This window comes from Telopea speciosissima, chromosome 3 (genome assembly GCF_018873765.1).
Source record: "Telopea speciosissima isolate NSW1024214 ecotype Mountain lineage chromosome 3, Tspe_v1, whole genome shotgun sequence".
Taxonomy (NCBI): domain Eukaryota; kingdom Viridiplantae; phylum Streptophyta; class Magnoliopsida; order Proteales; family Proteaceae; genus Telopea; species Telopea speciosissima.
The window spans coordinates 5,678,516-5,706,169 of record NC_057918.1 but is presented as its reverse complement, the minus strand read 5'-3'; the positions used below and the strand labels follow the sequence as shown (position 1 = coordinate 5,706,169).

General features: G+C 38.1%; 2 protein-coding genes and 1 long non-coding RNA gene across 3 annotated transcripts; 1 reads left to right on the top strand and 2 right to left on the bottom strand.

The window, feature by feature from the left end:
- Positions 1-946: 946 nt before the first annotated feature.
- LOC122654559 lies at positions 947-3,494 on the bottom strand. The gene is made up of 2 exons (XM_043848692.1): positions 3,190-3,494; positions 947-2,435 (listed from the first exon to the last, which is right to left on the bottom strand). Exons 1-2 carry the CDS (start codon positions 3,256-3,258, stop codon positions 1,338-1,340), a joined length of 1,167 nt encoding a protein of 388 aa, XP_043704627.1. The 5' UTR covers positions 3,259-3,494; the 3' UTR covers positions 947-1,337.
- Positions 947-12,135, bottom strand: LOC122654560. Its single transcript, XR_006331932.1, has 3 exons — positions 12,125-12,135; positions 4,684-4,688; positions 947-1,086 (listed from the first exon to the last, which is right to left on the bottom strand). It is a non-coding gene; the product is annotated as an uncharacterized LOC122654560 (long non-coding RNA).
- Positions 12,136-26,264: 14,129 nt separating this feature from the next.
- Positions 26,265-27,001, top strand: LOC122654053 (dnaJ homolog subfamily B member 4-like). Its single transcript, XM_043848022.1, has 2 exons — positions 26,265-26,467; positions 26,548-27,001. The coding sequence occupies exons 1-2, from the start codon at positions 26,265-26,267 to the stop codon at positions 26,999-27,001; spliced, it is 657 nt and encodes a 218-aa protein (XP_043703957.1).
- Positions 27,002-27,654: the final 653 nt, after the last annotated feature.

Here is a 27,654-nt window from a genome sequence, read left to right as displayed (position 1 = left end):
AAGATCTGACCAGGCAAAGGGGGGACTCTTTTAAGGCATATACTCATCCGATTCTCTCTCTCCCTCTCTCCCTCTCTCCCTCTCAAGCCTCAACTATCGCCCACTCTCTTTCCATGAGACTGTGAGGCCATCTAATAAGACTCAAATGGCGAACCAGTAAAAGACAGAAATACATAAAAGAGGTGTTTAATAGAGATAGGGAAGATCATGTCATATCATTGACATTGACCCACACACAAACAGCCACAGTGGCACTACCACCACAAGATACATCATCAGAAAAGGAAGAATGGAAACCATGTGTTTGACGAAACCAACACGCTTTACTCCCACCCATTCTTTTTTTCTTCCTTCTCTATGGGTGAAGAGAAAACTTTCTTCCTTGAAGACAAAACTCAGTATCCACACACCTTCACTGTTGTGACTCAGTAAGAATTGATTCTGACTCAGTTCTCTGACTTCTCACAGATTATTACTCTGATAAGCCTGCTAGTAATGTAAATTTCATTACACATGTTGACTTCTCAGTCAGAATTCTAGACCTCTGCCAATGCCAAGTTGCCAACCTCAAAACAATTTTGAAGAGAATTTTATATATGCAAATCAACCCATAACTTTGCAGTATGACAATGGCAAGGGAAAGAAACATAGTGATTGATGACCTGCAAATACACAAGATAATAACAATCCCAATTCCTGACAGGATAAATATGTGATTGTGAAGGTAACACCAGGACAGAGACACATTCAACCATCTTATTTCATTGTTGAGGAGCTTTCTTAGACTGCTACTGACATGGAAAGATTGCCAAAACCAAACAATGTTCATAACAGCCTTCTCACAATCTTCAGAATGGAACCGAGAAAGAATAGAATCATCATTATCATGAAGTAGAGATTCAAAAGCATCAGATGGTAAAAATCAAAAAGTTCAAAAGAACACAAGTTGTAAGAATATATGAATAAATTAGTCTAAAGAAAAACAAAATTCCCAGCAACAAAAGCTCGGGAAATGTCACTATCTGTTCTGCATTAGGGGGATCAAGTCATACCAACAAGAAGCGATATGAGATCTATCCACATCGCCTCTTTAATTGGATGAAACCCAACACTAGGGGAAAAAAAAGGGAGGAAATATACAATGTTTCACCCAAGATATCCAACTACTCCAATCCCCCCCCCCCACTCCTAACTTCTCCCTAAAGAATGATGGATACATTGTACTTTCAATCTCATGCCAGACCAGTCATCAGTTGCCCCACAGAACCCCTCCTGAGGTGTCAAAAGAGCTGCACTTTAAACTTTACAATGTAGAACCTAAAACCTCACTGAGAAACTTAGCCACTTTCTCTTTTGCAGTTGCCAGGCAAGAGAAATTTATATTTATCTGCATTGTTCAAAAGATATGCAGGAAGATGAACTGCTGAATGAGAAGATGGTATCGGCCCCAATTTTCCGATGATCTCCTTGAATGTGTACTCCTCAGGGAGCATGTCGAACAGGTCTGCCCCTTTGCAGATTACATCCTGAACCCTATTCGGATTTAGGTAATGAGAAAACCTCACTCGATCAAAATGGCTGTAAGCTTTCATCTTAAATATGAAATCACTGATACGGCGGAAGCAAAAGCTGCAATGCCACCCAGCATCTGCCAAGATATCATCGGTCTGACGATAATGTGCATACCTTGTCTTGCCAGTTTGATACCTGTGGACTGAAGCTCTCCAACTCTTATTATCAAGGAGAAATTCGAATGAATACAAATAGTTCTTCAATCGAAGATGAAGGATAGAAGGGATTTCATCACACCATCTCAAGAGATTGATTGTATGGCCGCTTGGTATCTCATCAACATCTGACATTATCAACAAGTCATCATCAGATATACCAGCCACTCTGAAGAGCAACTGATCAAGTGCCACTCGCTGGTATGCTTCCTCAATAAAAGGGTTCTCCCCTCTCCTTGATCTCCCTCCAATGGTCCCATAGGTTAGCCGAGGCTCAACAAATTTGAACTGATCTCGGTGGCTTGCAAAAACGAGAGGCTTTGGCAAGCCAGTGAAGGTTGAATTCGATTCTAGCAGAACAAACTGTGTGATGTATGGGTACAGCTCCTTCCATCTAATTGTAAGCATATCTACCTCGTTGCTGAACAGAACCGCATCATATACACGTCTGGGGGACTCGCGAATTCCCCATCCGTGAAGTTTGCAGAGGTTTTCCATTGAGACATTCTCGTGATAATAATGAGGGATGTCATTGAAGGCTTTGGGTGGAGATTCCCATAATGGCCGTAGGAAGTATGTGATCTTCTGCCCATGCAAATAGCCAACAAAGACGCATGTTGGAACCAAGATTAACAGAAGCATGAAGGTCTTCAAATCCAACCCTCGTAGAATACAGCAGCGTAGTCTGCTTAATGCAGCACGAGTTTTCTGCAAATTAAAAATCAAAGTTTTTTTTTATCAGCTACCCAGAACGAAGAAACGTATTCCAAACCAAAAGAAAGCAAACCGTCTCTAAAATGACGATAGACCATTGACGAAAGCAGATAAAACCCTAGAAAAGCAACTACAATCAGAGCAGCCATAACCAATCACTCGTGTTCTTTTTTATAGGTTGAAATAAACGTCAAAAACTAAAAAGAGTTACACCATAGGGTCAACTTCTCGCATGAATCTGCTTCATGCGCTCTGCAACGAAAACGAAAGAGAGAAATACCGGCCAATTTCGATTTTTTACGCAACGAAAACGGAAACGCGTAAAATGCTCATATCAGAAAACCACAGCTTTAAGATTCAAATCCCCAGCTTTAAATTTCAAAATCACCCTAATATACATTGTTTCTTTCTGAAAGGGATAAAATCTCAAAACGATGGAAAGGGAAATTCCATAAAATCACAGGCACAAAAAATTCACAAGTAAAATTTGAAATAGATAATAGAACGGCGGACAATAAAACCCTTTAATCGACAGAGTTAGGGTTCATATGACGATTGAAGACACCGATTGAAGGAAAGAGGTACTCATTTTCCATTTGACTGAAAAATGAAACAATAATTTGGAAACAATCACAAAAAAAAAAATGGGAAAAACAAAAGAATGGAAAGAAGAGGAGAGGGTAAAAAAGAGGATCCTAAACGCGAAATAAAACTTCTATTAGCAAACAGAAAGGAGAAGAACAAGTACCTGGCCACAAACATCATCACAGATATCATCCGTCTTCTTAGAGCAATAATAACCTCCTTCAGGCATCATGACCACCAAATCAAAGAGAAAGGAGAAAGTTTTCTGCCTGTGTACAGGCTTAATCCAAAACCCGTCTGTCTCTCCGTCCTTCTCTCCTCCTCAGTAAATCCAGAGAGAGAGAGTGAAAACCAGATCAAAATCCGAATCAAAGTAAAAGGGTCAAGAACCCACTGCAGAATCTGGGCAGAAAACCCAAAAACAGAGCAGCGATCTCGGGTTCCTGTTCCTCCTCGGCGATCGTCTTTCTTCAGCAATTATAGCCGTTTAGTGTTTTCTCCCCCTTAACGCAGATACACTTTTTCGCTTTTTCGCAAATACAAAAAAACTCTCACAGATACAGAGAGAGAAAGAAAGAAAACTAAAACAACATAAAACCCTAAAAATTCGAACTAAATTTAAAGGGAACAGTAGATTTTTTAACTCTCTCTCCCTTTTTTTTTTTATTTTTTTTAAAGTGTAGAAGTTGAGAAGGAAGGCAGTGCTGCTCTGGAATGGATGGCAGTGCTTCAGTTGTACAACAATACGAAGAGCGGAAACTGCGTTTTTATAGACAACTATTAGAAACATCTCCTGCCCTGATCTTAATATTACAAGGGTATTTTAGATATTTTAGTACTCACCCTGGCCCACACGCCCCGATTGACTGGGTAGACGTAGACCCCAAAGGCCCAAATACTTCAGTTATCTCTCTCAAAGTCTCACTTGATTTTTCTGTTCCCTTTCCACCCTTTTATTTAATTAATTAATTAATAAATGATTATTATTAAGATCCATCCTTAAAGAGATAGAACAGGGAGGTTACTGGTCTTCGAGTCTTCCGTCCTTGGCAGTACAAATAATGACTTTAAATGAGATCTTTGCTACTCTGGTACAAACTTGGCTCGGTCGGGAACTTGGAAAGTTTGAACTTTGGGTCGGACTCGGACCAGGTCTTCACTGGGTAAATATGGAAAGTTAAGAAGTTCGTTGGACTGATTAAATGTTTTGGAATTTGAAGTAACGCGGTCCCAACAACATTAAAACCTAAATATTGAAGCCCGGCTTTGTTGGTTTGACCAGAATGAGTCCAAATATCTTTCTTTGGTTTTAAGAGAAAAGTCGGAGAGGGCTCAAGATAAACTCGATTGATCTTTAGCTTCAGCCTTCTACCGTTGATGTAGTCACATCATCAAAGCCAACTCTCCACCAGACACGTCAACCTTATACCTTAATATTAGATGCAAAATGACCATTACACCCATGGTCATTTTCAGGGTTTCAAGAGGGTATGACAATCATTTCAAGCACCCATGTATCAAGGTGCAGAGACGGAGTGCATTGCACGATTAGATGGCATTCTCTTCTCCGAAAAAAATAATAGAATCAGTTCTGCATTAGATAATGCATATTAGATTAAAAAAACAGAGCATAAATAAGATTTAACAACTATACAACCTTAACTGATGGCCTGATGGGTAATCTTTCATCAACATTCCAAGAACAAAACATTAGTAAATTTTCCATCATTAATTGAAACACACAATCTCATTTTACCTAACAATTGAGAATTCTTAGGTGTTCTTATCTTTGGGGAGTGAGATTTCCTTTTAGAGAATCTTAACTTCTATTTTTTTTTTTTAAAAGTTTTAATTAAATAGGAAAGATAAGTTACGACTTTGTTAGGGCTTTGATGATGTGGAGGGTTGGAACTAAGGTCATTTGATTTGCTCTCACCAACAATGCTCCATTTTTTATTTTTTTTTAATGAAAAAGATTGGGCCTGAATTAGGATAACTCTCACAAGCCCATCAATCGATACTTTCCTATGTATGCCATCCAAAAAAAAACCCATTAATATTAAAGGAAGCAGTTTTCTGTGCGGGAGTGTGACCTACGCCAGCACTCCCATGAGTCTATCTCTCTCCTCCCCGTGTGAAAAGACATCTCTGCCCCCTTATTTTAAGGAGGAGAGAGATAGACACATGGGAGTGCTGGCGTAAGCCACACTTCCAGACAGAGATATTTTTCCCTAATATTAAACATTATTACATGTTAACAACTGCACCTAATATTTTCCTCCATATTGATGCATTTTGCTTATAATACAAAAAAATGCCTAATTTAGGAAGAAGAGTATTGAGTGTACGTGCTCTCTTTTACTTTTCTTTTTGGATGAGTGATGTGGTTAGTTACATGTGATATTTTGACAGTGATACGCATCAAATTTTCCACACAATCATAATCCATGTAACTGCAAATATGCAATGTGTGTTGCATGCCAAATACTGAAATATCAGAAGTTAGATAAAGCTTTTTAAAATCAATTAGTCATTGACATAATCTCATTGACAATCTTAAAGTGTCAAATTATTTAAACTTAATTTTTTACCTTTTTGGTGTGATACACTTTCTTTTAGTGAGGATAAATCCTATAATTTCACAAGTATAATCGAAAAATGTGCAAGACAATGAAACTTTTGATAATAACATAAATGATATTTGATGCCTAAAACACTCATGCCACTTGCCCGTTCTTGGTTTTTCTATGCATGTCACATATCAAACATAGAAAGACGTAAAATTATGAAAATAAAAATTAAATAAAAATAATCTTCTTTTTTTTCAATGAAAGATCAAGATTGTTCATGTAGAAATGGAAATGCAAAATAGTTAAAAATACTTTGTTCCACAAATGTATTTGATAAACTTATTTGTGAAGTTAAGAACATATCAACTTCATATTCAAGAATAATTTAAACCTGAACAGTTCAAGTTTAATATGATTTGCAAATTTTCAAAAAACACATAATATCAAAATTCCGTAAGAACTAAGAAGTGAAATATAAAAAAAAAAAAAAAAGAAAAAAGAAATGGACAAAATGCAAGCATTAACGATTATGTTAAAAACAACTTCATGATAGGGGAATAGTCATTCTTTTAAAATTAAAATTTATTTTTTTTGCCCTTTTAATATGACATACAATTTTTTGTTCAAATGAGGATAATAATGTTTGTTAAGGGGATAGGCCTAAGTTATATTGGACACACCTTGCAATCTTTTTTTTTTTTTTCTTTCCAAAATTTTATATAATAGTGGGTACTTTTTTAAGAAAATAATAGATTAATCATAAACCGTATGTACGCACAAAGCAAGCTATCTACTCTTTTTATACATGTAGAAGATCCCTGGATTAATATTTTTCCCACTTTAAAAAAAGGTGGTATTTTCTTCTTTCTTTTTTCCTTTTCTGTCTTTTGGGGAAAAAATCTGCACACAATGCTAGATCTCATATGGGGTTCTTTATTGTTTTCTCTCTTGTACTTTGACCGTATAGATCTCATATAGATGATATCATTTTCCACACCACCATTGGTGTGATTTGAAAATTTCCCTGAACCCCACGTTGGTTTCGTGGGAAACCTTCTCGGGTATCTTTTATAGGTTTTTTTTTTACCTTTTCTTTTTGGCCTATTTTTTTTGGGGGGGGGGGGTAAATTCTTTTTGGCCTTTTGAAGCATAAAGAACTAAGAAGGATAAGGGTATTATTTTTTTTTTATGATGTTTTTCTATTTGATGATCTATTTCTGTAGAGGGTAAGGTGAAGGAAGAACCATTCAGGCCTTCCAAGAAGATGGTTGTCATGGGCCTAATGCATTTGTTTTCTTCTTCATTGATATGCATTTTAGAGCAGATGGGCGTGCTTTAGTGATCAACTGGTGGGTTTAGTTAGTTGAGTCTGTTGTGGGTTTAGTTAGTTCTTTAAGGAAGATAACTAACTGATCAGACCTCAACAAGTCTGACCCCATCATGTATTAATTAAAGCTCCAATATGTCCATAAGAAATTAGTAGCATTTACGAATAGTAGAGCAAAATCACTACCATATATGTATGTTTAAAGACTTTAAAAGTTGTTAGAATGGTTATGACATTTGATACCCCAGTCCCAAAAGGCCAGAGAGAGAGAGAGAGAGAGAGAGACAGATTTAAAAAAAAAAAAAGGTGATACTTGGTGAAGTGTTGAACTGGTGTAAGCTAAAACTAAGAATGTTTTGAATACAATTGATTCAAAGCAATTGAATAGAGACTTTCTGTCAGTGGTTCGCTACTCCCTTGGGAGAACTACGTCAGGCACTTGATCGATGGTTCAAGTCTCTTTAACAACACCTAATCCACATTTAATTGCTTTCCAAGAAGTGGAGCCTTTGGGTACCATATTTGACCCCTTGTGGATCCCCTCATTGCCTCCTTGTGGGGTCCTGTTGAGGTTGATGGCTGGTGGGCCTTTGAATTGCACCAAAAAATAAGGAAGAGAACTGGACTTAGTCTATCTCCCCTATGGTTTAAGGAATTGGAATTGGAATTGGAATCAGAATCAGACTGGAATCGTTCCACTTCCTTGAAAGCTTGGTCTCCCAAAACTCAACTACTACCGTGTGTTGGGTGATGACTGATGAAAAACATACTCTCCCTCTGTCTCTCTTTCTCTCGCTATTTCTTCCTTTTCCACACTCCACCTTCTCCGCCTTCCAAGAAGCTTCTCTTCAAATAAAGTAGTTTGGTTTTTTCTAACTTCTATTATGGCTATTATTATTATTATGAGGACTAGACGAACCATCACTCCAACAGGGGCAACCGGGCAAGGCATATTCTCTGACTCAGTAATTAGCTAATTTGTTTCCAGGAAATCTCTCATTTTATAGCGTCATTCAATAGTCTGAAATCTGAAATAATTGATTTGGGACACAAAGACATTTACAAAAACCTTTATTTTAATATATATATAGGGGTGCTGTCCTCTGTGTTGCAGCCCAGGCTGCGCCCAAGCACATGGGAGTGGGCGAATGAAATGGGATTGTGGGCTTTGCTTGCTATCTTTGTTTTGTATTCTTGGAATGCCAATTTCTCAGCTTCTTAAAAAATTGGAATCAACCAAGCCCGATCTCGATTCCTGGAATCTTAAAACGGTTTATCCACATAGGGTTTTTAGGGTTCAGGCGAAATCTGACCGATTTTAATCAATTTTCGAGTCATTTCGATCGATTAAAAATAGAATCGAATTCAAATTGACTGGACCGATCAATTTTGATAGGCACAAAATGCTTAAAAATGAGTAAATGATAGTGATGTGGTCCTAAGTTTAACTAGTCCTGCTTAATTTTATTCTTTTTCATATGACACCGGCTTCTATTTTATTTTGTGATTATAATGAGGATGACAGTGATCCCTTATCCCTTACCCACTTTGTAGAATTTCACTCTAAAATGATATTTCTAAGGTCAAAGATAAGTAAGATACCCTATTGGGTGGTCTGTGCAATCTCAACCGTTCAAAAGATAGCGTGACCCGATGTGATTTTGTGGTGACTCATCTCACAAAAGTCCAATATATTATGCACGGATGCACCCTGTGACCACCCCAGTAGGCATCATCAAGGCCCACTAGGCCCATCTCCGGCCCAGATATTCTAATTATGAGAAAATGATGGTGTGTAAATTGTGCTTACATTTTCTCTCTTCTTGACACTTTATCTTTTGTTGATCATATGTGTGCCATACTTCCACTTATCCAAATTGTAAGATATCTCTTCCTCCTATACATCCATTAATTTGATGTGGGAGGTGTCAATATATACAAGAGAGATGCGTAAAGATCCCCTGCACTAAAGTAATAATGGGGTTCTTGACTAATTTCCTTTTCCATTTCATATTCTTTGGAAGGTGAGGGTCGTCTTGGTTCTGTTGAATTCTAATTTCTATATATCACGTCTCCATCAGATGCCAAACAATCTTCCTTCCCCACATACAACAAAATCGTTTAGGTTTTACCCTTAGCTCTTAAATGTTTTAAAAGGACTAAATTTTCCTTCAACTACAGTGAAGAGACAATCTCTTCATGGTCAGTGAGGTGCTTTATATACATTGGTGTAAGGTTGATAAACAGATTATATAGAAAACAAATTATCTCTTTTCCCATAGAGGTAGGCTTTTGTTTGAAACATATAATCTCTCGTTTTCTTGCTTTCTTTTCTCTTATTCTCTTTTCTCGGTTACCGTTTGATACAATTTCTGAACATTTATAATTGTTTTGCATGGGAAACGTCCCTTGGCATGGTGGTGGCTACCAGTGCAGTAGACCATTGGCCTACGTCCAGGGAAAGGTCAATATTTCGACTCCCTTCGCCCCCCCCCCTTCACACCCCCATTCCTGGCCGCCCTTCCTTGAGTTGGGATGCCAACCCCTTGTAGTCTATATAGGCCCTCGATAAGATATGACCAAAAAAATTAATTGTTCTGCAGAGTGGTTAGTGATAAAACTTGAAAAATGATTCTAAACTTAATCTATTCATTGGTCAAAAAATGGTCGATGCATGTATCCATTAAAGAATCAAGACTTCAATTAATCAACCCTTCACCACAAACCCCTTCCCCAGGCCCCTCCTTTTCCAGCGTTTGGTAAGAGTCAAAACTTTAAACAACTTATCTTTTTTTTTTTTGGGTAAGAAACTTTAAACAACTTATCACGTTTTGACTCGTAATGACATATAAAATCATTATTTAATATTTACTTACGTTGAAAGACGGATTCCTATTGCCTAGAGACCACGACGTCCATGGTTTATTGGAGACTTCAAATTCCAGTTTTTCTTTGGGTCGGCAAAGAATGACTCAGGTCAACTCTCTCTCTCTCTCTCTCTTGTACCTTAACATAATTAAAGAAAAAAATCCTCTTCAATTCCTTAATGGTGCAGTGCAGGACGTGACATTCAACAGTGCCGAGCTCAAGAAAAGAAAAATAGATCAATAATCCTACAAGAATGTGAAGAACCTTCCCCTTGCTCCCCTTAAAAAAGAATTTTTTTTTGAAAAAAAAAGGGAAAAGTTTTCATACACGGCCAGTCATGTATGTGAAAGGGTTGAGTTTTCAAGACATTAATTAATAGGTGAGGATTTATGATTTTTCCTACTCTTTGTGAGAGAGTACACGACCGTGCATGCTTACACGATCGTGTATGAAACTTTCCTCAAAAAAAAATTAGGATTATTTTCAAATACCCCTTAAAAATGATCAAATTTATAGTTATCCCTCTAAACTTTCATTATTTTCACATGCACCCCTATTTTTCAAACTAAGTACTATTATAGTCCCTGTCGTTAGACAGAGACGTTATAACATAACGGATCCCAATTTTTGAACTTTGATGGATCATTCTGCCCCCTGGATAAGGTAAAATGACCAAAATAACCTTACCTAAAAAAAAAAAAACCTACAACTTATTTTCCCCAAATCGTTTTGGGTAACGATTTGGGGAAGATGAGTTAACGATTTGGGGAAGATGAGTTCTTGAACAATGGTACTTATCATCCAAGTTAAAGCAATTTAATTCCTATAACCGTCCTCCCCAACGTAACGTGCCACCGCCATTAGCATTTAGCAGACCACCACCAACCACCAAAATCCAATACCGTATTTGGTATCAGCTTTCAAGTTTCAACCTTTCTTTTGCAATTTTCAAGATAAAGATTTCCACCGTGGGGGACCCTTCACCCCTTTATGCTTTGTCTCCATTAAAACTCGACACCTTCCCTTCTTCGGATTCTTTCTCTCTCTCACTCTCTGGATTCTCGATAATCGCCAAATTCAAACCCTATAGATGCCATAACAGAAACTCTCTAAGTCTCTACCCTTCTTCGATAGGTACTCTTGTCTGCTAACCATTAGTTATTGCCCATTGGGTATACCATAGCGGATTTTTGAGGCACCCGAGCTCTGAAGGATTATTTGGACGGAACTTTTTTTGGGGATTTACAGAGCAATAAAAAATATTAGAATTTCTTGGGAAGTTGAAAAGGAATAGTTTTTCTATTCTTCTATCAGTTTTTTTGAAGTCCTACAGAGCTCGAAGAAGAAGTCTCAAAGAAGATGGAACATTGCAGAACCAGAGTTCTAAGGTAAGAAACTTCTTAATCTTTTATAAATGGTTTTTGTGGATTCTGTTTTTTCAGAATAATAATCGTTTAGGGTTTGATTAAAAACCCTAAACGATTTGGGGAAGATGAGTTGCAGGTTTTTTTGTTTTTTTTTTTTCAAGATCATTTTGGTCATTTTACCCTATTCGGGACAGAATGGTCCATCAAAATTCAAAAACTAGGATCCGTTATGTTATAATGTCTTTGTCTAATGGCAGGGACTATAGTGATACTTAGTTTGAAAAACAAAGGTACACATGATATTAATGAAAGTTCAAGAGAACAATTGTCAGTTTAGCCATTTTCAAGAGGGCATTTGGAAATAACCCAAAAAATTAAAAAATTAGAATGACCCACATTGCTATTGTGTTGACCATCGATAGTTTTCCCTTCCCTTCATTTCCTTTGCAACCGGACAGAGCCTTCGAGGAAACTTAAGTCCCAAAAGTCTCTTTGAATCCTTGAGACAACGGAAAACCATAGCCAACAACCGGATCCACCGCCCAAAAGAAAAAATAAAATTAAAAAAAAAACCATTTTTCCAATCATCAACGGTCATTTAACTTTTCATTTCTGTCCTCTATAATTTTTTTCTTCATATTTAAAAGATTATGAATTGTTTATCTAAGTTTTACATATGTTACATTTGTACTTAGAATTGTTTATCTAAGTTTTTTAAGTATGTTACATTTGTACTTAGGGAGTCCTAATCATGGTTATATCAGTATAGTATCGACGTATCAGCCGATACGTATCGATATCACCAATACTCGATACCTATCCGAATTGAAAGTATCAATCAAAAAAGTGATTTTTTTTTTAATTTACATCCGATATCGGCCCAATATGGCCCAATCTGTGTCACATTAGTATCAGTATCGACGGTGTGCAGACAGTAGGTATTATTGTCAAGCCCTTATATGACACTTGTGCCCCACCTTGTATTGGTATCAAAGTTTTAAAACTCACAAGTCACAACCAGGTATAGAATCAGTCTCCATCTATTCGGACTCGTCCCAAAATCAGCTGGATTCTCCCTGACTCAATCTAACTCAGTATGCATAGAATCAGGTTAAACCAAAATCAGCCCCAGTTGATTCAATCGATTCTGATCTAAGTATTAAAAACTTGATGAGTCTCCAACTACAGACAGTATACTTGTAAACAGCATGCTCAAACCCAATATGCATGAGTTGCTCCCAAGGTTGGATCGGTCTCCATCGATTCCAATCCTAATCGTCCTAGAATCGGCCAAACTCAGCTTCACTTGATTAGACTCAGTAAGTGAAGAATCTGGGTTAATCGGAATCGGTGTCAATTGATTCCAATTCTGAGTTGAATCAGCCATTTACGCCAATTCTGATCCGTTTTTTAAAACCCTGGAAGCTCCATGACTCATACAACCATGAATTGGCTTCAATGAGAAGAGAGGTGAGGAGGGAGCTCAAGATAGGAGGATTCTTTTGTCAGGCACTTGAAATTCCAAAAGAGGTTATAAATGAATCAACAAGACATTGAATCCTAAGAACATGAAGTAGCATATGCAGGACAACATAGTAGACCCTCAACTAGATGGTCACTAGTTCAAAAAATAGACTAACTTTCTTCGATGTGAGACATCAAATGGTGGATCATCCTATGTGTTTATGAAATGTATACTTGAAACAGGATTGAACTTTTTCAAATGTGTCAAGCCTCTTTGGCATTTTTGGCTACTATAGGGTAAAATAAGTCATTTCTCAATGATTTACAAGAACATTTTATCATAGTCATAGAAACAGCTTACCAGTAGTCGTTGCAAGAACATAACCCTTCATTGAAATGATGATGATGAAAACGATTACAATCTCAGGCAACAATCTGTATTAAACACTTCTGACATCACCTTCATTGCAGTGTCGCAGTCGCAACAAACTCTGAGGTTCTCAGATATCCTAATTGTGATTCCAGGTGAAGTTCTAATATGCCCAAACGCAATATCCAACTTCTCACTATGGTAGATTGATGCTTCTTCCCCATTACTGTGTTCAACACATAACCAGTAGAGTTTTGGTTTGCCATAAATCTCCTTTGATTATGGATTCATGAACCATTTATCACTCCATCCAACTCAGTTGAGCTACACCCTGGTGTCTTCTTGATACCCTTTTCTTTCATCTGATGATTCCTTACCCTAAATGCATCCTCCCACCAGCCCAGTGATGCATAAATATTTGATAAGAGAATATAATTCCCACTATGTGCGGGGTCCAGTCTACCAAGTTGTTTCACAGATTCTTCCCCAATTTCAAGATTTTTATGAACCCTACATGAAGAAAAGAGTGTTCTCCAGATGATGGCGTTAAGTTCAATTGGGATGTTTTTTATAAAGTGAGATGCCTCTACAATCAAACCAGCTCGGCCAAGAATATCAACCATGCAGGCATAGTGCTTAATCCTAAGCTCAATGCTCTTCTCTCTGCTCATACAAATAAAAGATCCTCAACCTCATCAATAAGGCCTGCATGACTACAAGCAGAGAGGACACCTATGAAAGTTATACCATTTGGTTCAATACTATTCTTCCACATCAAACAGAAGAATTCAAGGACCTTTCTCATTTCAAACCTTTGCAAGGAGTTATTCAAGATATATGGGAAGCCAAAGAAGGATTGCACCTGGCAGTGTGCGTTGATAGTCGGGCCTCGATTGTCAGTATTATAGTCCAGATATCAGTATTAACTGCAGTCCACTCTTAATCTGGTGTTTCTAACTCACCTTCAACTGGCAGGATCAAAACCATAGTGTTCTCTAGATGATGGCATTAAGTTCAATTGGGATTTTTTTTTTTATAAAATGAGATGCCTCTTCAATCAAACCAGCTCGACCAAGAATATCAATCATGCAGCCATAGTGCTTAATCCTTAGCTCGATGCTCTTGTCTCTGCTCATACTAATAAAAGATCCTCAACCCTTATCAATAAGGTGTGCATGACTACAAGCAGAGAGGGCACCTATAAAAATCACACCATTTGGTTCAATACTATTCTTCTGCATCAAAGAGCAGAACTCAAGGACCCTTCTTCCCTGTCCATTGCTAGCAATACCTTGGATTAGCACTGTCCAGGACAAGACATTCCAAGAAGGCATCTATTCCAAGTGAATGCTCCATAGATCCGCATTTTCATTGAAGTCCACTAGTGTCCCTGTATCAGTTTGATGGGTTGTAAACAGAGATCATGGCACTCCGGGCGTCAACATTGCGTCGTGGCATGTCATAAAAAAAACTGTGTCCGCAGCCGTCGGCACCGGTATCCACCTGACACATTTCCGTACAAATCAACAAAGATTAGTGACCAAATTAAGATTTTCCTTTAAACCCTTTGGTTCTGGTCGTCTAGAGACTCATTTGTCCATTCCCCCAGTTCCAAGTACCCCAACCTCCCGTCATCAAACCCAATATCAGATTAACATTTCTTGAAGCAATTTCACAACTTCTTCCCGAAACTCACTCTTATAGTAACCCGCAACATTCCAAGTAATGACTCCTCTGTCAGAGATTACATCGAACATCTGACGAGCAACTTGGACTTCTCCCAGCATACAAATGGATCAAAGTATTCTGAATAAACGCAAAAGACCCTAAACAAAATTTTAGTAACTGGGTATGGATTTGCTCACCTTCTCTCAATGCTTTGAATTTGGTGGAAGATTTCAAAACACAGGGGAAAGTGGAAACTGTAATTATCGGGGTCCACTGAGCTTTCTAGCATTTGCTAGAAGATCTTAATGGCATCCTCGGGGCACAACTTGAAGGTGAAGCCTCTAATCAAGATGTTGTAAGCAGCGAGATTGGGTTCATTAATCGAACGGAAAATGGAATGGGCGTAATCCATGCTAACAGGGACAACAAGGATAGAGGAAGAGTCGAAGAGGTCGTCCTGTTCAGCGATAGTCGGGTTGAGAAAAAGGCAGGATTTAAAGAGTTCCCATACTTCTAATAATCTCCGTCCACGTATCAGGTGCTCCACCTTTGAAGAGTTCGGAATTGGACCCGATCGATTGTGCTCCGGATCACCCTGAATCGGGTTGAATCGGTTACAAAAAGTCATACTGTTTCAAATCAGGGTGAAACGGACCGGGTGGTTTCGATCCAAATTGAATCGGCCAATTCGACATTCATAATGTTTCGTACTCTTTGAACCTTGGTGCTCCATGCAAATAATCCAATGTACCAACTCAAAATCGAACTCGGGATTTATCGATTAGAAGAGTTGATTCGACCGGTCTGGCCTAATTTCAATTCTTATTTCCATTTTGTGAAAGAACTCAGCTTTGATCGAGACGAATGGTACTAGTTATATTAGTCCCTGTCAATTCGATTGATCCAGTCTTGAATTAAAATCATAGATCTATCAGCATGATACGGTGCGAAATTTGGTTACTAAGGATAACACTTGGAACAAGGTATCATTGGCGGCAACATTGATACCCATATTCCCAAATTTCATTTACATGGTATATTGCTTTAAACCATCATCAATTATTCTTCTTAGAGATTTGAATCTTAGTCCAAGATGTCTTTTTTATTGATTCTAAAGATTGGATCTCTCTATGAATGGAATAGGCTTGAGTGCTTGACCACCGCCTAACATAGTTAGATCACCTTCCTCAATCGAATATCTATATGCAAATTCATTTGTTGATCCATATGTTTATCCCTCTTCAAAAGGGAAAGATGTCAAGAGAAAGGAATAGGCATCAATCGTACTATCATTTCGTGGTGAATCAAACCATCCGTTCCTAGATCCGATTATTTACGATATTTAACCTTCTTTTGATTGCTCATTATCTAATTCTCAAAAATTCTTTAAATGGAGTATTCATAAATGCATAATGCCAAACATATGACCATTATATCTTGTCATGAGTTGCTTTTATTTTACATATTTTTCAAATACACGTGTGATTTACTTCAGGGAGGATTTGATTGAATACATGAATCACGTGCTAAGATATTAACATCTCAATGTATTTCTTTTTCTTTTTTTTTCCTCTCTTTGGGTTAGATGCCCACGTATCAATGAAGGAATAAAGTGTCAAGGCATTTCCTCTGCAACTTGTTTTTCTTGCAAAGATTAATTGAACTTCCATGGACCAATTGATTCCATTCTCAAAATGATGTCTCATCAATATCACCAGACTATTTTAGTGAAGGTTGTGATGTCTATTTTATCACGAATAGAAGTTTCCCACAACACCAGAGTGAGGAATCACGTGAATGAGAGGGCTAGAGCAGATTCATTCAGTAAAGCAACCACATTTTGTTCAAAGAGAAAGAGTGTCATTGTGAACAACCGTGGCTCATTATGTCAAAAAGTCGGGGAAGGAATCCCCACTCCGGTTTTTTCCTCACAAAAAAAAACCTAAGTTAGGCAAAAGAATCTCTGAGCTGACCACGGAGGATACACTAGCGCTTTCTATCTTTATCTCTCTCTTCCTCATATGAAATGACCTATTTACCCCTATATATGTACAAAAATTGTTTCATCACTCATGGGCTCCCTATGCCTGCTTGGCGCTTGCTCAAAGAACCCTCTGCCCCGAAGTTAATATATAATTCATGAGATTGAGTTCCTGTAAAGCTATGTAGCATATGCTAGTGCATGCCTCCCTGTGTCTATTTCTCTCCTCCCACAATAGGAGGCAGATTTGTCATTTCATATGAGATAGGAGAGAGATAAACATCGAGAGGTGCTAGCATGCGCTACGCAGCCTGGCTCCATTCTTTCTCTCATGTGGTAAACATGTTAAATTCATGAAGACATATATCTATAGGCATATAGCAGATTAACCTTGGAAGTTTGTTGTTTGACCTCTCAAACTTAACAAGCCACCCTATAATGAAAATTGAATAAATATGACGTGAGTCCTTGGCATGGCATGAGGTAACAGAATCACCACTAGTTAGATAGATAGATAGATCATAGATGGCGATGCTTTCAAATTTGACAACTAAACGAAAAGAGAGTATAGGATGCCTGCTTATCTCCATGGAATCAAACATTAATTAAATATTAGTCTATAAATCTTATGCCTTGGCAGTACCCAACAACATAGACAATTAGCCTTGGAAGTTCTACAAGAAAGACAAGCAAAGTCATCTTCTCTACTCAATTTCTAAGTTATCCCAAAAGGAAGAAGAGAAAATGACCCAGAAAACATCCACCAGTGGATACAAGAACCATGCAAAGCAACAGCAATGTTGGTATATCACTAGTGACAACCATAACTACATCATCTGTACTGATGAGACGACGAAACCGCCATTCCAAGATGCCATTGCCGCCATCAACCACATCGACAACCAGTACCACACATATGGTGATCAGATCAAACATGTTCCAAAGACTAGTCATCATCACAGGGCTCAGGTGAAGGAGAATGTTTCTTTCAATGAAGACATCGATGCTGAAGCTGATGAGTACATCGAGCAGAAGCACAAGAGCTTCGAGCTAAGCAAGTTGCTGTCCCTGAGGAGGGGGATTTGAAAAAGATGGTGTGTGTGTGAGAATCTATAGCATCATCCAGTATATCATATATATATAAAGTTCATGGATGATATATATATATATATATATATGGGGCTAAGTATGTATCATTGCTAAATAATGCCTCTAGAAGTCTATTCACACTTGTTAACACATTTGTGTACCTTGAATGTATTGGCTTTTTATTCACAGTAAATAAAGTGCTTATTGTGTCTCTTACAATTGAACAACAGCAAATTAACCATAGCTTATATTTTTATAAATTGGAGGACCACCAAAGTGGGCATGATAGAATTTGGGAGAGTTAGAGACCACTCATTCTACTCTTAGGCTATGTTTGGAATGTATGTGTAGCATACATGTATGGGCAGGTGATCCAGATTCTGCCATCAGATGGTAATCATGTTTATTGCAGAGTGAGTAGTGACTACAGAATGAAAATGAATACAGCGTGCCTGAAATGCATGGCAAAGTTAATTTTCAGTATTGATATCAAACTATTAACCTTTTTCATGGAGAGAGGTAAGGTTATGGATTTGTCTTAGAATATCAACCATCAAGAACTTCCAAGACACATTTGCTTTTACACATATGCAATCCAAGGGAAAAGAAAAAAATTACCCCAAGGGGGAGAGATTGTAAATCTAGGTACACATCATTGGAATGAAGACATTCCACTTTGCCTAACCTTCAATTTTCATGGTTATGAAGTTTCTCATTTTGAACAAAATACTTGCCCCTTCAACTAAGTTAGAATGGAACCAATCATAATGGTGAAGGCATTAATGGCCCAATTTTATCTTACAAAACAATATCTCAAATTTGGAAACCAAAACCAACCAAAAAATCCAGGACCCTTATCACTTCATGTAGTATGATAATATCAGCAACAAATGTTAGATAGGAGAGATAATCTAGTATATTAACTGGAGCACAATAATCACCAAAAAAAGATGATTCCTATCGTTTTTGACCCCTCCTTTTGCCCATTATTTGAGGGGGAAATTATTTTCAGGAATTACGGAAACTTAAATTGAGTTTTTTAAGATAATCTGATGATATATATATAGAGTCAGGAGCCCTTATCTTCTTCTTCTTCTTCTTTTTTTTTTTTTTTTTTGGGTGGGGGGGGGGGGGAGGTGGGGCTGTGGAAATGTCTGGTGGGGTTTACTACATATTGAATCAATCTAAAGTCCCCATGTGTCAATAAATGGTTTAGAAAGTTATTTAAAACTACTAAAGTTACTTGGAGTAGAAGAACCCTTGAAAAAGAATATGGACTATATGATGAACCACACAATTGAGATTGATCACCAAATTTGTTTTAACTACGAAGCACTACAAGCCCATTGCAGTCTCAACCCTTTATTGATTGAAGAATTCAAAACTTCAAAGTGTGTTCCATATAATAATACTTGTGTTTAAGATCTCGAATGCTAATCCATAGCCATCAACAAATCTTCACCAAACAAGTAAGATATTCTTTCTAGCAACCATGAATTTCTTCCACCCCTTATCTGCTCTACTTGTGTTGGTAATAGCTTAGATCTACACAAGGGACATGTCACCTGTCCCTGATCCAACCCACCTATCTAGACACTCCCTATGAAACAGATGAGAGCAATTGGGTAGATTCCTGATCTCATGACGTCTCTCCATACAACTCAAGCACATACATAGATTGACAATGTTATCTTCCCATGATCCTGATCTCTCGATGAAACTGCTGAAGTCTGCTATTGAAAGACTTCTCTTGATTGACTCCACCATACTACGACTCATGATCCTTGATTCAAAGAATTGTGGTGAAGCTGGGAGATCCTCTGCCTAGACATAATCGTTGTGATCCTCCCAGGAATATAATTGATTGAGCGGATTAAGTATCCCGAGATGATTATGATCATTCAACTACGTTGGTTTTCACTAACATAGTAAAGTTTCTTGATGTGAGACATCAAATGGTGGATCATCCTATGTGTTAATGAAATGTAATGCTTCAAACAGGATTAAACTTTTCGAATGTGTCAAGCCTCTTTGGCATTTTTGACTACTAAAGGGTAAAATAAAGCATTCCTCCAAGATTCTACAAGAACATTATATCAGACAAAGTCATAGAAACAGCTTACCATTAGTCATTGCAAGAATATTACCCTTCTTTGAAATGATGAAAACGATAGCAAACTCTGACGACAATTTCTCTATCAAATACTTCAGACATCATCTTCGTTGCAGTGTGGCTGTCGCTACAAACTCAGATATACTAATTGTGGATCCAGGTGAAGTTCTAATATGCTCAAATGCAATAGCCAACTTCCCACTATGGTGAGTTATCTATCGATGCTTCTTCCCCATTACTGTGTTGAGCACATAACCAGCAGACTTAATTAGCCTAATTATGTCCTCAACTGCGCCATAAATCCCCTTTGATTGTGGATTCATGAATCACTCCATCCAACTCAATTGAGCTACACCTTGGTGTCTTCTTGTTACCCTTTTCTTTCATCTGACTCATTTCCCTTAATGCATCCTCCCACCAGCCCACTAATGCATAAATATGTGACAAGAGAATATAATCCCTACTATGTGTAGGGTCCAGTCTACCAAGTTTTTCACAGATTCTTCCCCAATTTCAAGATTTTTATGAACCACTACATTAAACCAAGAGTGTTCTACAGATGATGGCTTTAAGTTCAATTGGATGTTTTATACAAAGTGAGATGCCTCTTCAATCAAACCAGCTTGACTAAGAATATCAACCATGCAGCCATAGTGCTATAATGCTCAAGCTCTGCTCATACTAACAAAAGATCCCCGACCCTCATCAGAGGTATCCACCTGACCACATTTGAAGTACATATTAACAAGAGAAGTGATCAAATTAAAATTTTCCTTTAACCCCTTTGGCTCTATAGACTCATCTATCCATTCCCCCAGTTCCAAGTTCTCCAACCTCCCGCAAGCCGTCAAAATGCTAATGATGGTAACATCATCAAACCCAAGATCAGACTAACATTTCATGAAATAACAATTTCTCAACTTCTTCACAGCACCCACTCTTAAGAGTAACCCGCAAACATAGCATTCCAAGTAATGACTCCTCTGTCAGAGATTACATCGAACATCCGACGAACAACTTCGATTCTCCTGGCATAAAAGTGGATCAATCTATTCTGAACAAACTCAACACACCCGAAACCAAATTTTAGTAACTGGGTGTGGATTTGCTCACCTTCTCTCAATGCTTTGAATTTGGAGGAAGCTTTCAAAACTCAGGGGAAACAGTACTTATCGGGACCCACTGAGCTTTCTAGCATTTGCTAGAAGATCTTAATGGCATTCTCGGGGCATAACTTGAAGATGAAGGTGAAGCCTCTGATCAAGATGTTGTAAGCTGCGGGATTGAGTTCATCTATCGAACGGAAAATGGAACGGGCGTAATCCATGCTATCCGGGTTCAGGATAGAGGAACAGTCGAGTATGAATTCACCTAGGGCCGCAACAGGGTCGGGTTGGGCTGGGCTTTATGGAACCCTAGCCCAACCCTAAGTCCCCTTAGCTGGGCCTAGGCCCGACCCGACCCTAACTCAGGACCAGAAAAATCCAACCCTGACCCGTCCTCAGGGTCGGGCCGGGCCGACCCTAATTGGCCCTGATCATGGGGAGGGGAAAAGAAATGCATGGGTTGGAATGGACTGGGAATAACATTATTAATTTTACATAAAATAACAATATAATAAATTATATTATAACACTTATTGTCTTCATATATAATATATTATATAAAAAAATATGGGTGAAATTTAAAGTTTATAGTGTATAAATTATATCAATATATATTTTACAGTATAACTGAAATCAGGGTCGAGCCGAGCCGGGCCAAGCTTAGCTCGAGGCCTCAACCCTAACTTGACCTGACCCTAACTCAGGGTCAGAAATTTCCAGCCTTGATCCCCCCTCAGGGCCAAATATCTCAGCCCAGACCCTGTTCGGGCTCAGGGCGGACCAGGGGGGGTTTGGGCCGACAGGGCCAAACTTGCACCCCTAAATTCACTGTTCAGAGTCCACCACACTTTAGCGAGAGTCTAGGTTAAGGAAATGGCCGGTTTCGATGACACGGGCATGGATTTGATAGCCGATATTTCGAGTCAGGATCATGTTCACGTACGCGAATGTACGAGAACAGCTCACAGCCGTTCAGGTGGAATCTACTTGTAGAACCCACATTGGATTCCATCTGAACGGCTGTGAGCCATTCTAATACGTGAATGTGAGTCAACTCAATATTTCTAATGATCTGTGTCCCCTCCAGGGCCCGTTCCCCAATCCCTGTAATAAGGAGGGCTGCAATGAACACCCTATCCCTACCCAAACATTCTGCCCGAGTGAGGTCCACCCCCCTTATTACAAACAATGGGGGATTAGGTTGGGCAGGGAATTGGAGGAGATAATTTTCCCGACAATCTTAAGATGCTCCACATGGTTTAAGAGTACGAAAATCGGGTTCCATTCTGGATCCACAAGATGTGGATTGAATCGGTTACTAACCGTAAAATGTAAATCGACCGCAAGGACGGTTTGCATTCGCTTGTTTCAGAATTACTAATTCCGATCTTGATGATTGGTCTGTCATGATGGACCCCCTCCCCTAATTTGAATCACTTGGAATCCTGTTAGGTTTTGGTCCATGGACGTGTGAGGAGAGGTTTGCCCACTCTTGGGCTTTTGAGTCGTCCCAAATAATGAGTTTTTCACGCACCACATGCTAGTGCGCTATGTATTTTATTTCATTTCATTTACACGGTGCATTGCTTCAACACACACAATAGTTCGTAGACCAACTATTCCCAAAAAGAGATTTATGTGAGTGACACCCATAGGAAATACTCCTTGAATATTGTATGATTAAAAAGTCATATATTTAGTTAAGTTTGATAAGTATTGATGTCCTACACTCCTACCAAACCATCAAATCATAGATACAAAATTTAGATTCACAAATCTAAAAGATTATCCAACGGTGAGTGGTGCATGAGAGCCCGTTTAAAACCCACGAACCATGAGTACTGCAGAATTTATGGGCAACTGTTTTTTATTTTTCCCTTTAATACATTTTAGCGACTAATTTTAGTTGCACAGTCCGTTTAAAGACCATTTAGAGTTAAACTGGCCTATAGCTAAGACTTGATTCATCCCAAAAAAGAACCAATTCTAATACCCAATTATAGCCCGATCAATCCCATCCAGACCCGACCTGATTAGCTAAATAGGCATGATGCAGTACTTGAAATTGGTTAAACTTGGTTAGATCCGAGACCGATCAGTTGACACCCCTAACCTAAATCTTCGGTATTTGAGTGGTGTATATGATCCATTGGGATGCAGAAGCGAAGCACTCATCATTACAATTAGGGCCTGTTTGTTTGCCGGATAAAAGTGGAATAAGCAAAAAGGGGTGGAAAAAGTGTACTATTTTCCCACGAAATACTAAGGATGTGTGTGTTTGGATACATGGAGTGGAAAACTTCCAGACAAGTTCATTATATGCATTTATTCTTGTCTGGTGAGATGGCAGCCCTCTTTTTCCCACATCATTCACTTTCAAAATCCTACCAATTTTGACACTATTTATGGGGCTTTTGTTCGTAAAATTTGTGAAAAAGGTCGACTGATCCGTAGGCGGAGACAAATTATAGTAATTTGTTCCAATCTGAGACATAAACAGAGACAAGGGTAATCTTTCTAAAAAGGCACTTTCGGGTCAGAGATCATAGATGTGTTATCTTACTTGGGTTAGATTCTCTTATGCCCTATTTATCCAGTTTGATGCCTTTGTCGGTTCGGATTGCTTCAGGATATTCTAGATGTGGAGGGTTTCGAGATCAGTAGGGATCATTTTTTCGATGGGGAGCACTCGAGAGGCACAGATGGTTGCGTTGATGTGGGATGATCAGATAGTAGCTTTTCCTTTGGAGTTCATTCCCAGCAGGGTCTTTGGAGGGCGCGCTATTGCGCTCCAACTTTCTTCACATGCTTGGAGAGGACAACAAGTGAGGCTGCTGCTTCAGCAATCCACACTTGCCTTTCAGCTCTTTCTTCGAAAGCTCCATTAAAAAAATTACTTTTGAGTCTATTTTTCTCTTTTTCCTATTTCCTTTCATTGCTATGGAATCCATCCCATGTCCATTTCTTTTCTCTCCCACTAAATCCTACTTTTCACTATAAAATATATATTTTATTATTTTTTTTCATTTCTTTTTTTTTTTTTTGTCAATCTAACCCACAACATGTGTGATCCACCTTCACAAGTTTCACATCCCTTTTATCTGGTAAACAAACGGGCTTCATAGGACCGATTGAGACATGAGAAGAAAAAGGTGACCAAGAAGAGATTGTCGTTTCCATAGAAAAATCGGAACCAAAATGCTGCGAAGAGGATTCAAATTTGTTCGTCTAGTACATTAATTGGAGAGAGAGAGAGAGAGAGAAGAGAGAGATGTCGATGATAGTTTACCAAAAGGTTTTTACCAAATAAAATAAGTGATAATAGAGGCTCCATTATGGAGCTTTTTGTGAAAAAAATTGTTGCTGTTTCCTGGGATTGCAGCCAAAGAAATAGAATAATTAACTTCACCTTTGCATTCACAAATATCCTTCTATATTTTAGTATTTTTCAAAATACTTTTTTAGATTATATTTCTTTGTCTACGAGTCTAAGTAACAGGAATATTCTTGCAATCTAGTTAGTGGATGTGGATCCCAAAACTTCCGTGTGTGATAATGTAGAATACTCTTTTTATGCAAGCACTGTTTTATTTCGGATTGGTTTCAATGATCACAAGGATGCTCTTTTGACAGCTTATGATTTGAAATCCCAATTACATGTGTGATGCATAGATTTTTATAAGTTTTATTTTTTCCCCAATTACATATGGTGTATACATACATGCCTATATTTTTACGTACAGATCCGTCATATTAAACAAGTATCATATTATTACCATACGCGTTTTATTCCTTCGAGTTTTTGAGAAGTATTATTGTTGTCTAGTCCATTTAACTGTCTTATGTATTCGTACATGCTTAATTGTTGTTCTCAAACTTACTAACTATGACAACTTAATGCTTAATAGATATATTTAGTGCAAGTAACTTCTTTTGATTGCCTCTTGTCTTATTATTTTAAAAAATTCTTTAAATCATGGGTAAAAAAGTATTTTCACGTTAATTTAAAATTGTACTTAACATTATGCATTATTAAGAGTTGTCATTAACTTGCATTTTTTTCAAAGATAATTAAATAAGATATGATAAGATTTTAACTTCAATTAAAAATGTTTTATACTAAATAGATGAAAAAATAAAAGGAAAAGCAGGTTCTCCGCACTTCTGTGTCTATCTCTCCTTACATGAAATAAGAAATTACTTCGCTGCCCTTCCATGTTTGATACCATTTTGTGGCAATCCCCATTTGTGTGTTCCCCTATACCGTTTGTTCAGAGAAACCCCCAAAATATTTACATCTTAAAAGATGTGAATATCAGAATGGGCCATCAGCTTAATAGCCCAAAGGCCCCATACCAGTGTCCCCCGAAAAGCTAGTATTTTTGCCCATTGCTTTCCAAAGTAAAGATTGACCGTGACTCCGTGACCAGTGAATTTCGGGGAAGTTGCTTGGAATTAAAGTTTGTTTCAGATTTCTATTCTTGAGGTACGGCTTGGAGTTAAAGTTTCTTTCAAGAATTCGCCACTTGTAGATACTTTTCAGGTGCCGTGAAGCTCAAGCAAACAATAAAGTGTCAAGGCTCATTTATATATTAATTAATTATTTTCCAAAGATGATTGAAACGTCTATAGTGGTGAGTGACTGGTTGAGACCAAGACTCTTACCAAAATATCACAAAAAGACTGGTGGAGACCAAGACTATAGAGTTGCCATATTCCCCATACCCTCCCATGGACCCGTTTCGGTCTAGGTTGAATCGATTAAGGTTGATTCAAAATCAAACAAATAAAACAAAACCAAAAAAAAGGTTTCAATTTTGTTGATTTTGGGTTCTTATCGAGTTAATATCGATTTCCGTTGAGTTTGGTTTTAAGTATGCAAGAGCCTTACCCAGAGACGATCCAATAAGGATTATTCGGTTTGGTTCGAATTGGTTTAATTGATTTGGGCTAGGTATTGACACCCGAACTTGATTCCATTATTGATGTGTCATCCTTATCACGACACTATTGTCAATCAGAGACGTGGAGCAAAGCCATATTTCCTCGTACAATGATGTCAGAATTTCAACGAAGAGATGACGTCATTTTGTTTGAAGTGGGAGTGAAGGGTCAATAATTGTGTTGATAGACTGTGGTTATGATGTATAAACTAGTTAAGTAACTTCGGTCGAGGGCAACCATGCGGCTGGCTATAAATGAAAACAATCGATCGTCAGAGTTTTGCGTTGTGGGTTTTGGAGGAAAACACACTACTTACCGACTTACTGTGTTCAGTGTTGTGTGTTGGACCGGTTTTTAATCACGTTTTAACTATGTTTCATACGAGCAATGGCGATGGCGTCTACACTACGCGCGACGCCGACGGCATCTTCCGCCAGTTCTTCGGCGATGGGTTCTCCGGGCAGCAGCGAAAGATACGAACAATTGAAAGGAATCTACCTTTCACTCTGGAGGAGCTTTACTGTGGTACCAAACGGAAGATGCAAATCTCTAGGATAGTTCCTAATTCTTACGGGTATCCATCTTATATATATATTTACTAATTTATTCTATGATTGACCAACTTAATTAACCATGATTTGTTCATTGTTACAGTAAGCTAATAACTGTGGAGGAGATTTTGACAGTAGATACCAAAGCCGGGTGGAAGAAGGGAACAAAGATAACTTTCCCTGAGAAAGGTAACCAAGATCCAGGCACCATTGCAGGAGATCTCATCTTCGTGGTTGATGAGAAATCCCACCCAGTTTACACAAGGGATGGGAATGATCTGTTGGTTAACCAAAAGATATCACTCTTGGATGCACTCACAGGAGGGAAGACTCTCAATCTGACTACTTTGGATGGGAGGAACCTTTCAATCCCACTCACAACAAATATCATCAAACCAGGTGATGAGATTGTGATAAAAAATGAGGGAATGCCCATTTCCAAAGTACCTGGGAAGAAAGGTAATTTGAAAATAATATTCAATGTCAAATTCCCATCCAAGCTCACTGAAGAACAGAAATCTGATGTGAGGAGGGCTTTGGAGCTAACTATGATTTGAGAGGAACTTTTTTAAATTTCCTGGATGAATGAATAACATGCGCATGCATGAGGTGAGTGAGAGTTTAAAGATTGGCAGATGGAAGTGCCATTTAGTTAAAAATATGTAACATTTCAGTGTGAAATTAAGTGGAATATTTGAATACATATATATATATATATATAGCAGGAGGTATGTAGAGTTGTTTGGGGTTTGACAAATTTCATGTTTAGTCCTGTGAGTTGGAAGGATCTATCTGACCGGTGCTTGATTGGAGAGAACTAGGTTCCTCCCCTCCCCCTGTTTCTTCTGTTTTTTTTTTTTATCCCTTTTTCTTAAGTTTAATCCGACGGAAAAAAGCCCCCGCATAAATCAGCACGTACGAATGCGAAATCAAAACAAGCACAAAAACAGAGTGACATGTAAATTAAGACACAAAATTTATGTGGTTCGGCATGCTGGCATATATTCACAAGGCAATCACACAGAATTCACTTCACTGTACGTTTGGGAGAGGAAAATTACAAATCACATCTCTCACTTATAGCACTATATATGGGAACCACTTACCAATCTTAAAGAGGAAACATATACAGAAAAAATACACCTAGGGTATTTATACTAGTGAAAACCTACAACCTAACTCGAGAACACCCAACTCTCGGAGATCTTCC

Bases quoted from the DNA above. Each gene is read 5' to 3' on its own strand.
- LOC122654559 (XM_043848692.1), bottom strand. From the start codon at position 3,258: ATGATGCCTGAAGGAGGTTATTATTGCTCTAAGAAGACGGATGATATC. The intron at 2,436-3,189 runs GTACTTGTTCTT...TTTAATTTGCAG, and splicing joins GTGATGATGTTTGTGGCCAG to AAAACTCGTGCTGCATTAAG.
- LOC122654053 (XM_043848022.1), top strand. From the start codon at position 26,265: ATGTTTCATACGAGCAATGGCGATGGCGTCTACACTACGCGCGACGCC. The intron at 26,468-26,547 runs GTATCCATCTTA...TCATTGTTACAG, and splicing joins ATAGTTCCTAATTCTTACGG to TAAGCTAATAACTGTGGAGG.